Source organism: Pipistrellus hanaki (assembly GCF_964339955.1).
Source record: "Pipistrellus hanaki genome assembly, chromosome: 5".
Lineage (NCBI taxonomy): Eukaryota > Metazoa > Chordata > Mammalia > Chiroptera > Vespertilionidae > Pipistrellus > Pipistrellus hanaki.
Window position 1 is genome coordinate 27338604 of NC_140507.1, and position 12299 is coordinate 27350902.

The window sequence follows — 12299 nt, forward strand, 5'->3', positions numbered from 1 at the left end:
TCTAATTTTTTGTGATTATACTAATCTGAAATCCTAATTAACTTGAAGCTTTTTCAAAATGTAAAATCTTTCTTTGCTATTGCTCTTCCAGAGCATTATTATTAACACTTTTTGAAACCCATACTCAACATTCTAGGGTAGAAATACTTGTCATTTTTCTCCTGTGAAATATTCAAGAGCCCATATATAAGATCAAGTTCATAGTGCCAACCTGATTAAAACCACATTAACATGACCAGACAAATTAAAATGCAATCTCTCTCATACACCCACATAAAGCTCCTCATAGATATATTTCAAGTCTTTAGACCATAAACTTAGCAAACTCAGACTCTACTCTGTCTCCTGTCTACCTTTCAAACAATCACTGACAGCTGCTTTGTCCTGATCACATCTGCCTTTTAACATCTACTTCCAGGCTGCCTATATTAGATGTGAGTATATCAGTCTGAAGCTGTCAACATCTGCACTGGACAGGGTACCAATTTTCACCTCCCTCAATCTGACTCTAGTCAGTTGCCAGGAAGAAAATTATGCCTGAAGAGCTTGACAGCTTGTGCTCAATTTTGTCAAGGATAAAATTTATCATTTTCCTTAAAATTGCCTTGCCAAGATTCATAATGCACAAACATATACATACACACATACTTATATATGTACACACACACCTTTCTCCATATGTGTGGGTTTTTTCTCCCTATATAGAAATCACTGAAGCTGTACCAAGGAAGATGGCATCTATGTCTTCAAGTTCACTACACAATTACTGAAATATATAAAATATGTCTCTTAATTGGTATCAATTAAAAATCCTCATTGCCTATCCCTTCTTTAAGACAATGTCCTAAGAGACCATCAGTTTTAACTGACTGGGTAATTCTGTGCTTTCAAGATTTAAAAAGCTAAGAAGTTATCTGTGCAATAAGATCTTAAAGAGTATGCTCGTCAATCAACTATAGCTGTTAAGATAACACAGATGCTACCAAACTCAATAGTTTTAACTCTAGTGTTTTAGTAGACCAATAAATAATGTTTTCTTGCTCTAAAAATGACAAGACACTGTCTACAGAAAAGAAAAAAAAAGTTCTTGTAACGACTGAGACTTAGTATTGAATAACATTGATTTGATTGTTCTCAGGGATTTGAAGTCCTACTTCTACTCAAAAACAATGCACTTTCACTATAATCAAAGTTTGCCTAAAATGAAATAATGATCTGAAAACCGAAACTTGAGAGGAATACTTTCAAAAATTCTTAAGACAAATAGTGCCTAAATATAAAGACATGAAAGAGGGGAAACTACAAGCCAAACATTAAAGTATTTGTTTTGTATTTATTGGACGAGCAATTTACTTTCACCTCTAGCCATCTGGAGAGAAGGTATATGTAGATGTCACTATTAAATATTTTTTCAATATTGGAGACGAGGCTGCAGTGAGTTATCCAGATGTTTTCATGTTGACTACCATGTAAATAAAAGTACATACATGAGAGGTGACAGGTTGTGATTAGTGGTATGGCAATCATGGAAGAAAAATCTTCCATGATTTGATTTTTCTTCCATGATTGCCATACCACTAATGGCATGAGAGGCAGTAAAAGTTGCTATCACTAGGTTTAGTTACAATCCTTGGCTTGTTCTGTTCAACAGAATTCTACCACCTTTTCCAAGACTACAATAAATCTGGTCCCACCCTTAAAACCATTACAGACAGAAGCAGTCAAGTCTTGATTTTCAACTCCAAGTTAATCCTACCTCTGCAATACCAATATATTAGTGATCCCAATAGGCTTTGTCTCAATTTCAGAAAATCTGATAGAATAACAATCAGTAAGAAAAGAAATAAAACAACAAAGCACTACTGCTTATAGATGCCTATCACAGCCCTAAGGCTCTCACAAGCATCAATACATTTCATATATATAAAGCCAGCAACCATAAGGGCCATAATGAACAGTTGCTATGACACCCACTGTGGCCAACGAACCACCCGATCAGGGGATGGGACTGGCCAGCCAACCGCGGGTACCCTCTCTGCTGCCAGCCTGCCCCTGATCGGATTCTCCCACTCAGATCAAGAGCAGGTGGCCAGCCGAACACTCCCTCCCTTTCCCCCCAGCTAGCCCCACCCCTGATCAGCCTGCCCCACCATTATAGGCCCGCAGCCTCTCCCCCCACCCCCCCTAACCCCCCCCCCTGGCTGGCCGGCCCTGATCACACCCCCCACATCCCAGTAGGGATCAGGGCTGGGTGGCCCCCTTCCTGCAGCCCCTCCCCCTGGCCACCCCACCCAATTGCACTCCCCACCCCAATAGGGCCAGCTAGCCAACCTCCCGCCATCTCCTACTCCCTATGGGCCCTGCCCCAATCTGCCCTGATCCCGCCCATGCACAAATTCTTGCACTGGGCCTCTAGTATTAACTAAAAATCGTGAAGATATTGTAAATATTAGCTCCAATTTTTTTTTAATTAAATAACATTTTATACCTATAAAGATAACCAAAAAAATGTTTAATGGACTATCCCATTACTTAACAATTTGTTTCTATTCAACATCATTTTACTATACCTCTCCCCCCTGCCAATTCTTGTCTGCTGGGGTGAACATGTGATTCAGTCTGGCTTATCAGTCTCCTCTAGCAATAGAAGCTGGTTCAGTGCTAAGCAAAACCCAAGCAAAGTTAGCCAGTCCCCTCTAGGACCAAAATATAGACAGTGAAGAGGAAAAGTTCTTTTTCTGCTGGGATAACAAACCTAGGATGGCCACTTCAGTCTAGAGGTGGGCATCCTGTCCATATGTACGTATGAAAATAGAAATAAACTGAAATAAATGAAGTCATGAAGAATGTCTCATATCTGAGTCAGTCACATCTAGCCATGCCTCTTCTCAATATCTACAGGTGCTCAAAAATGTTGTTTTGTTCAGTGTTGCTTCATTATAGCGTTGATTTTTTTAAAAATGTTTTATTCCCAGCCAAGCCACTGCTGTGTGGAGTTTGCACATCTCCCCACATCCACATGGGTTTTTTTCTGCACACTCCCACTTTTTCCCACATCCCAAAGATGTGCACAAGAGGTAAATAAATACATCTACAATGTTCCAGTCTGAGTGGATGTGTCCGGCAATGGAAGGAAATACTGTCCACAGTGGGTCCCACCTTGCACCCTGAGCTGCCAGTAAAGAATTCAGCCACCCACAATTCTGAAATGAAATAAGCGATTTGGAAAATAATTCTCGTATTAATTTTTCTAAAATGTATGTACAACTCATATTTACTTAGAAGTGTTTAATATTAGAAGTGTTTTGGGTCGTAGAAGTTTGATGGTACTTTTGTGACTAGAAATATGTCACAAAATTTAACTCTTATTTATTTATATCAATTAGCCTATGGTAAAACTGATTTCATTACATGTTGTTTCATTTAAAATCAGAGTTTCCAAGAACCTATCAATGATGTTAAGTAAGGACGTACTGTACTGAGATTCCCAATAATATACAAGGGCCTATAAATTCCTTTTGGGTAAACAAGTCTTATATAAACAAGTTGAGTTTCTGTTACTTATAACTGCAAATATGTGAACATTAACACATTGAAGATATAACTCTACTAGAGAACAATTTACTAATACATTAAAAATCCCTAAAACCTCTATTCCTAAAGAATAATAATTATATAGGTAGAAATATATGTAAAACTTCAAATTGTACACTAATTTGTGCACTGTCTTGTAAATGAATTTACTTTGATTTGTAAAAAAGATTCTGCCCTATATTCCTACTCCTGGAAACATACCTTGAAGATTATTTTTAAAGGAAGTATAGCACTATATATACATGGTATTCACTCACTACAGCATTAGTAATTTATATCTAAAGCATAAAAACATTTAAGTCTAATAATAGAGCAATGATACAATAGAAAGTGTATAATTTTAAAGATTATAAATTCCACGGTTGTACTACATCACTTTCAAATGCCTGGAATTCATGTTAAATTTTTAAAAAGAAAATAATAAAATGATATTAAAGCTAAAGTTAAAACTAGAGTAAAATGCAAATGCATGTAGCCAAGGACTTGAAAGGGAACACAAAACTAAATATATATAATACTATTTATGATTCAAAAATAAAATAATATAAATTTAAGAAAACATGTAGAGGACTTATACAGGGTGGGACAAAAGTAGGTTTACAGTTGTTCATACAGAAAATACAATCATCCTAATATGTAAAAACCCAGGGTCCATAACATCCAAAATGACCGAAGGCTCGACCAACCAGCACTGACTGCCAAGGGGGCTGCTGATAAGGCCTGGGGAAGAGCGAGGCAGAGTCTGATCCGCAGCCTCCATGGCAGCTGTTAATCAACAATTGCCTCTCTCTTTTGCTCTGGGCCTGGCCAGCATCCATGCCTCTCTTTCTCTCAGGCTTCTGCTGGGGCTGTTGATCAGCCCTGCCTCTCTGATCAGGCCCATTAATGGGCCTGGAGATGCTGACTGGCATAGAAACTGACCAATCAGAACCAATTCTGTGTGAACTGTGAGGAGCCAATGGCTGCCTAGGAGGTGGAACTTTTGACACTGACTGGCATAGAAAACCAACCAATCAGAACCTAATCTGGGTGACCTGCGAAGGCAGAACCTAAGGTGGGGGCTGAAGAGGGGTTTTAAGGGCAACAGCTGTTTAGTGTAAGGTGTAAGAAAGCGGTTCAATTTTTTTAAGGACTGGTGTGGCAATATAGTGCATATGGCTAGCTATCAGTCCAGATATAGGGATTATGTATTTTTGTTTGCCAAGAGCATCTCTTCCTGATGAAAAAGGCTCACCCCTCCCCATTTAAGCAATCCTATCCATCCTATATAATCTATACTACTAAAAAGGTAATATGCTAATTAGACCAGGTCAACTGGCCATCTTCTCAACATATGACTTCCTTCCAGAAAAAGCTACGGTGGTGGGGGCCAAGGCAGAGGCAGTTGGGGACAACCAGGCCAACAGGGAAGGGCAGTTGGGGGCAAATCAGGCCAGCAGGGGAGGGCAGTCAGGGGTGATCAAGCAGACAGAGCAATTGGGGATGAGATCAGGCCAGCAGGGGAGGGAAGATAGGGGCAAGCAGGCAGGCAGGCAGCAGCAGTTAAAGGCAATCATGGAGTCAGGCAGGCAGGCAGGCAGCAGCAGCAGTTAAGGGCAATCATGGAGGCAGGCAGGCAGGCAGAGGGGTTAGGGGCAATCAGGCAGAGCAGTTAGGGGTGATCAGGCAGCAGGCAGGTCAGTGGTTAGGACCCAAAGGTCCTATATTGCGAGAGGGATATCCAACCGTCGGTTTAGGCCTGATCCCGCAGGGATCTCTGTGGGTTTGGGCCTAAACCAGTGGTCGGACATCCCCCAAGGGGTTCTGGATTGCAAGAGGGCATAGGCCGGTCTAGGGAACACACCCCCTCCCAGTGGGCCACTAGTTAATAAATAATAAAAAATAATAAAACTGTGTTTCACATAAAACTGTAAATCTACTTTGTCCCACCCTGTATGTTAAACATTGATCAAAGAAATTAAAGAAGATCTCAACAGATAGAAACATTTTATTCATGAATTAGAAAACACAATTTAGTAAAATTATCAATTCTCCCCAAATTGATTACAAATTTAATGTAATTCCTATCAAAATCAGTTTTTGTAGATATACAGAAAAATTATCTAAAATTCATATGTAAAATCAAAAGAACTAGAATAGCAAAAACAATTTAGAAAAAAAGAATACGTAGGTAGAATCACTCTATCCAATTCTAACACTCACATAGTTACAGCAATAAAGACTGTAGGGTACTGGCAGAGGGAAAAACACACAGATCAATGAAACAAAAAGAAAACCCAGAAATAATCCCACAGAGGTACAGCTGATTATTAACAAGGGTGTTAAGCAATTCAATGGAGAAAAGATAGTCTTTTCAACAAAGAGTACTGGATGTCCACTGAGGAGGAAAAAGAACTTGACCTAAACCTCACATTACCCAAAATTTAACTCAAAGAAGCTACAGGCTTAAATGTAAAATATAAAACTGTAAAACTTAAAAAAAAAAAAAAAAAATCTGGAAAAAATTTAGCTTCCACTCTAAAAATCAATGGGAAAAAATATCCAGTATGACTTCATCTTAACTTGATTATTTCTGCACAAGATTACCTTAGATATAAACAAAAATAACAATTAACAAAAAATAATTTAGATATGCATTGAAAACTGGGGCAGCGAGTACATGTATTGTTACCATGATTGCTACAAATTTGCATCAGAGAATCTTTTGAACCAAGGAATACTAATAGAGTGAAAAAGTTGCCTGCTACAATTAAATGTAGTTTGAAAATAAATATCTTAATCACTAGACTCAATGAACACTTGGCCAAATTCATCTGTTAGCATTACTGTACTTTTCATTACAAGAGGCAAGAAGGCCTGGGGAGTAAAATTTTCACACAGAAAATAATGAAGTAAAAGCCATCCTGAGCTTCTCAACAAAAAGCTCAAAAATTACCTTAAACCAGACAATTAAACTGCTTTAAGAAGAATAAATTCCAGACCCACTCTACTGGGTTTTGAATTAATTTGTGTCCACCTAGAAGCTGTGAAAGTGGACTTATTTGGAAAGAGGGTCTATGCAGATACAGTCAAGTTAAAATGAGGTTATACTAAATTAGGGTGAACACTAATTCAATGACTGATGTTCTTATCCAGGGAACTTTGATCATGACACACAGGAAGAATGCCATGTGGCAACGAAGACAGAGACTGAAGCAATGTGTATACAGCCAAGGAACACCAAAGATGCTGAGAACCACCAGAAGCTAGGAAAAAGAATGGGAAGATTCTTCCCGAGCCCCCAAGTAACAGTCAACCCTGACACATTGATTTCATATATCTGGTCAACAGATACGTGAGACAATAAGTTTCTACTGTTCTATGCCATCAAGTTTGTAGTAACTTATATGTTTCTAGAGGCCTGGTGCACAAAATTTGTGCACTAGAGGGGAGGGGGCGAGTCCCTCAGCCTGGCCTGCACCCCCTTGCAGTCCGGGACCCCTTGCTCCTTACCGCCAGCCCGCTCATGCTCCTTACCACTCAAATTGCTACTCCTTAGCGCTGTCATGGAGGCAGGAGAGGCTCCTGCCTCCGCCACTGCACATTCACCAGTAGTGAGCCCAGCTTCTGGCTGAGTGGCATTCTCCCTGTACAAGTGCACTGACCACCAGGGGCAGCTTCTGCATTGAGCATCTGGCCCCTGGTGGTCAGTGCACATCATAGCGACAGGTTGTTCTGGTTATTCAGCCATAATGGTCACTTAGGCTTTTATTATAGAGACTAAAAGCCCAGTGCACGAAATTCATGCACTGGTAGGGTCCCTAGCAGCTGCAGGCCAGGGCCTCCCTCCTTTCCCCCAGCTTGCCCCGCCCCCTAGTCAAAATCCCAGATGACCAAGAGTCAAGGGGATAATTTACATACTGTGCTTTTATTATATAGGATTGCAGCCCTGGAAAACTAATACATCCAATTAGCTAGTATTATGTAATTTAAATAATCTCATCACTTGCAGTATGAGAAATACTTATCTTCAGCCTAAAAACTGAGAAAAATACTTAGTTCACCAATTCAGAACAACTAAAGAAAGCATCACCCATTTAATGCATTGTTTAACACAGGGATGAATATGGCATTAAGACTCCAATGGACAATGCATGCACATTGCTGAGAGCCATCAGAAATCCAATGAGGTGCTCACAAAGGCCAGTAAAGCACCTGCATGGAGTAGGGATTCAGTTCACCAACAGCCCTATAGGAAGCTAGGTCTTTGTTGAAGTCCCCTGCTGGAACACAAATTTAACACAGAACTATAGATCATAAGAAGTTACTCTTTCACATTTAAAGTCCTCTTATCATTTATAACATCACAGTGATGACAGCTTTTCTAATAGTTAATTACTGGTAGGTAACTTGTGGATTATAATTTCATCTTCTATTAGTTCTAAGTTCCCCAAAATATTATTTTTTTTTAAGCCCAGATTCAGTTTATTTCAAACCAGCGCAAATATGTTTGACTAATGTCACATACCAGTCTGACAGAATGAGGCAATATCTATGGTATTTCCAAAATTGATGGACATTTTTACATTTTATCATCCCTATGTCTTTAGCATGAACTAAAAAGAGATACTGCATAGGATGACATGTAAACTTCTGCCCCATTTATTTTTTATCAAATGGACATTTCTAAGACTCAACTTTTACTTGGAACACACATTAGAAGTGAATTCAAATTCTCCAAAAAAAAAACTGTTCCTTTGTTACTATCTCTCCTGATTAAAATTTAAGTCAGCACAACTTAATGTATCTCCAATAACTGAATATGATTAATTAGAGCATTGGTCGGCAAACTCATTAGTCAACAGAGTACAACGATTGCAATTTCTTTTGAGAGCCAAGTTTTTTAAACGTAAACTTCTAACACCACTTCTTCAAATTAGACTCACCCAAACCGTGGCATTTTGTGAAAGAGCCACACCCAAGGGGCCAAAAAGCCGCATGTGGCTCGTGAGCTGCAGTTTGCTGACCACAGAATTAGAGCAACTGGCAAACATAAGAATGAAAATATTGACCACAAGAAGTCACCTTCCAGGATTAATTTTCTAAAAAGGACTGCCCCTCTATATATAAAAAGCAATATTAACCTACCTTGTTTTCGAACATCTTCTACAGCAGCCACAAGCTCCTCCTTGAGAAACTGACTCTCCTTTGCAATTTTATCCCCTTTCTCCAAGAAATTCTCAGTTGCTTGTTCAACAGATGCAGCCAAAACATGGGCCTTCTTAGAACGACCTCTCTTCTTATTAGAGGGCCCCTTACTATTGGTGTTTACCAGAGTCGTAACCTAAAAGTTGCATTTTAAAAAATTAAACTACAGTCAATTAAGATAAAAATAACAGAAAGACTAATATCTTCAAAATAGCAAAAATAAATTATTCATAACAAGTATCACATTTATGATATTTCATTAAGCATTAAAAAATAATATAAGCTCTCTCAATGTTTAAAGTATAAAGCAATATACTCTATTTAGTTTCTCAAATAATTTAACTCTTATGTAGAAGATAGAAAATACTTTAATTCCTCAAACATGAATATTAGATTTTCGTTACCTTATAAATCAAAAACTGACTAGAAGCAAGTTAGAAATCTCTACCCTTGTGTCAATAAGAAGTTGCAGGGGGTCGGGAAGAGTAAAATAGGGTAAGAAGGATAAATGGTGATGAAAAGAGACTTAACTTAGGGTGGTGAACACACAATACAATATACAGATGATGTATTTTTGAATTGTATACCTGAAACTTGTATAATCTTATTAATAAATGTCACCCCAACAAATTCAATTTAAAAAAAAAAGTTCCAGAAAGAGGTCAACAATGAATTCAGTTTTATTTGAAAGTCACATTTTTCCCATTTTCAACCTGTGCAAAATATTTTAAGATAACTTACTTATGAAATATTTTTACAGTTTCTTCATACAAATATCAGCAATTAATTAGTGAAGACCCTTAAGAAAGGAACAACTGCCCAAAGTAGCCTATCACAATGTTATTTTGAGCCAAGAACAGTAACCATCATAAATACATATCCTACATAATAATCCTATATAATAAAGATATAATATGCAAATTGATCATCACACCCTCGTACAAGATGGCCAGCAGGGGAGGACAGTTGTGGGCGACCAGGCCTACAGGGGAAGGAGGGCAATTGAGGGGGACCAGGCCGGCAGGGGAGGGCAGTTAGGGGTGGCCAGGCCAACAGGGGAGGGCAGTTGGAGCGATTGGGCCAGCAGGGAAGGGCAGTTGGGGGCAATCGGGTTGGCAGGGGAGCAGTTAGGCATCGATCAAGCTGGCAGGGGAGTAGTTAGGGGTGTTCAGGCTGGCAGGCAGAAGCAGTTAGGGGCAATCAGGCAGGCAGGCAAGCAACTGGGAGCCAGCAATCCCAGATTGTGACTGGGATCAGGCCTAAACAGGCAGTCGGACATCCCCCAAGGGGTCTCAGATTGGAGATAGTGCTGGCTGGGCTGAGGTACATTCCCGTTCCGCTCCCTTCCCTCCCTCCCCAACCCCCAGTGCACGAATTTCATGCACCTGGCCTCTAGTAATACTAGAAAATCTATAGGATGAAGATGGCTGAAGATTTGTTATTAATCTGTCACACAAAAGACTTACTGAGAGTAAGTAGATGGGCTCCAAGAAAGTAAATATACCTGAGTCTTACCACACACTCCTACATATTTTTAAAATTATATATGTGCAATGCACATGTGTATATACATGTACTATTTATATTTATCAGTTGAAATGGAATTTTTAAGAAAGCACATGCCACATTTTTACTTATCTACCTCCCTCCCTCCCTCTCTCTCTCTCACTAGTCAAATGTGCCAGAACACTAAAAGTGCATAAGCAGTTGCTAACAGTTAATGAAATGCCACCCCATTATGATATTTGTATTTGTAACAGAGCATACCCAAACAACACCCTCAAATTAAATTACCTGTTAATAGACAATGAAAGGTGTTAAACAGGTGTTAACAGTCAAGATTCCACATCACATCCTTCTTGGATATATGTTCCAAGTAAATAGTAATGCCAAGAAAATGTCTACAAAGTCCAAATATTTGGAAAGTTGCACTACATACCACTAGCCCATATTGTTGCCATTAAGACTAAAAAAAGCAGCAGCAACTAAAAGGTTGTTTCTAAGGGGTTAAATGATTCCATACATCAATATTTCATTACTAGAGGCCCGACGCATGACATTTGTGCAAGGGTAGGCCTTCGCAGCCCCAGCCACCTCAGCCGCTGCTTCTCAGCCACAGCTTCATCTAGAATAAGGGTGTCGAACTCAATCAGAGAAGGGGCCAAAATCTAAAATCCAGCCTAAATTGCGGGCCGAATGGTTTACTGAACAGTCATAAACTGACAATGTCATAAACTGACAGCGGAGTGCAGTGATGACAGCGCGGTGCGGGCCACATTGCAAGGCCTGGAGGGCTGGATTTGGCCCGCGGGCCTTGTGTTTGACACATGTGATCTAGAAGGTCATCCAGACAATGGTTCCACTGTTGGACCATTTGGTCAATTTGTATATTATACTTTTATTATTATAGATTATTATAGATTAGAGGAGCCAAATAATCTAAGCACTATTAACCTAATGCTCAAACACTCAAATTAAACCTTTGAACTAAATAACTTTGTTCTGTTTGTTACTGCTATAGAACAATGTTACAATAACTATGTATGTATTTGTTTTCTGTGTAACAAGATTACCTGTGTAACAAGAGGCTCCAACAGTCTTTCTACGGCCAGAGTCCTGATCTCTAGACTTTTGGGGTCCCATTTGAAGTTTATGTTGCCTGTGTGAACAGCAGTCATTTCTAAAAGAGAAACAAAAAGTCAATGTCAGACAAACACCAACACAAACATGAAATATGTAACAAATCTCCTACTTAAAGACTTTTACATCAGGAAAGCTACATTCACCACAAGATGGACAAAATTCTTACTAGCCTGTACATGAGAACCCAATAACACAACTTTTTAAGATTTCGAGTTTACAAAGATTAGGGGTACTATAAGAAGGTATTATCAAACATATAGAGCTTTTCCCTTTGGGCTTCTCTGGCACCAAAGGATTTCTTTCAGTTTTCCATGCCAACTTAGAAGTAAGATAAAAAGCTAAAGTGAATGAGCCCTAATACAAAAGATTCATATTTTGAAAATCATCAATCAGTTGCCTCCTGTATGCTCCCCAAACAGGGATCAAACCCAAAACCCCACATGTGCCCAGACTGGGAATCAAACCCACCACCTACCTTCTTCTTGTGTAGGAGACAAAGTTCAACCAATCTAGCCACATTGGCCAGGGCTAGAGTACATTATCTAAACTAGAAGCCCAGTGCATGAATTCATGCATGGGTGGGATCCCTCTGGGTAGCCTGCAGGTATGAGGCCGAAACCCGCAATCCAACACTACCTGCAGCTCCTACATGCCGCTCCTGCTCATCCAGGCCCCACTGTGCCTGCCAAGGACTCCTGTCCAATCAGTCCCAATCGGGAGAGGCTTGCAATGCTCACTAGCCATGCGCCCTGCATCTGGCACCCTCCCTAGGGGAGTGGTCTGCGGGATTGGGCTGAAACCAGCTCTCCGACATCCCCTAAGGGGTCCCAGATTGCAAAAGGGTGTAGGCCAAGCTGAGGGACCCCTCTGGTTGT

General features: G+C 39.8%; 1 protein-coding gene across 2 annotated transcripts in view; it reads right to left on the minus strand.

Moving 5' to 3' along the window:
* The window catches only part of CTNNA1 (catenin alpha 1), a 173833-nt gene that overhangs the window by 134730 nt on the left and 26804 nt on the right, over positions 1–12299 (minus strand). For both annotated transcript variants that reach the window (XM_084885052.1, XM_084885053.1), the window contains 2 exons: positions 11355–11461; positions 8722–8917 (listed from right to left, as the gene is read on the minus strand). In XM_084885052.1, coding sequence (XP_084741178.1) covers positions 8722–8917; positions 11355–11459 — 301 coding nt within the window. In that variant the 5' untranslated portion in view covers positions 11460–11461. The remainder of the gene's footprint in view (positions 1–8721; positions 8918–11354; positions 11462–12299) is intronic.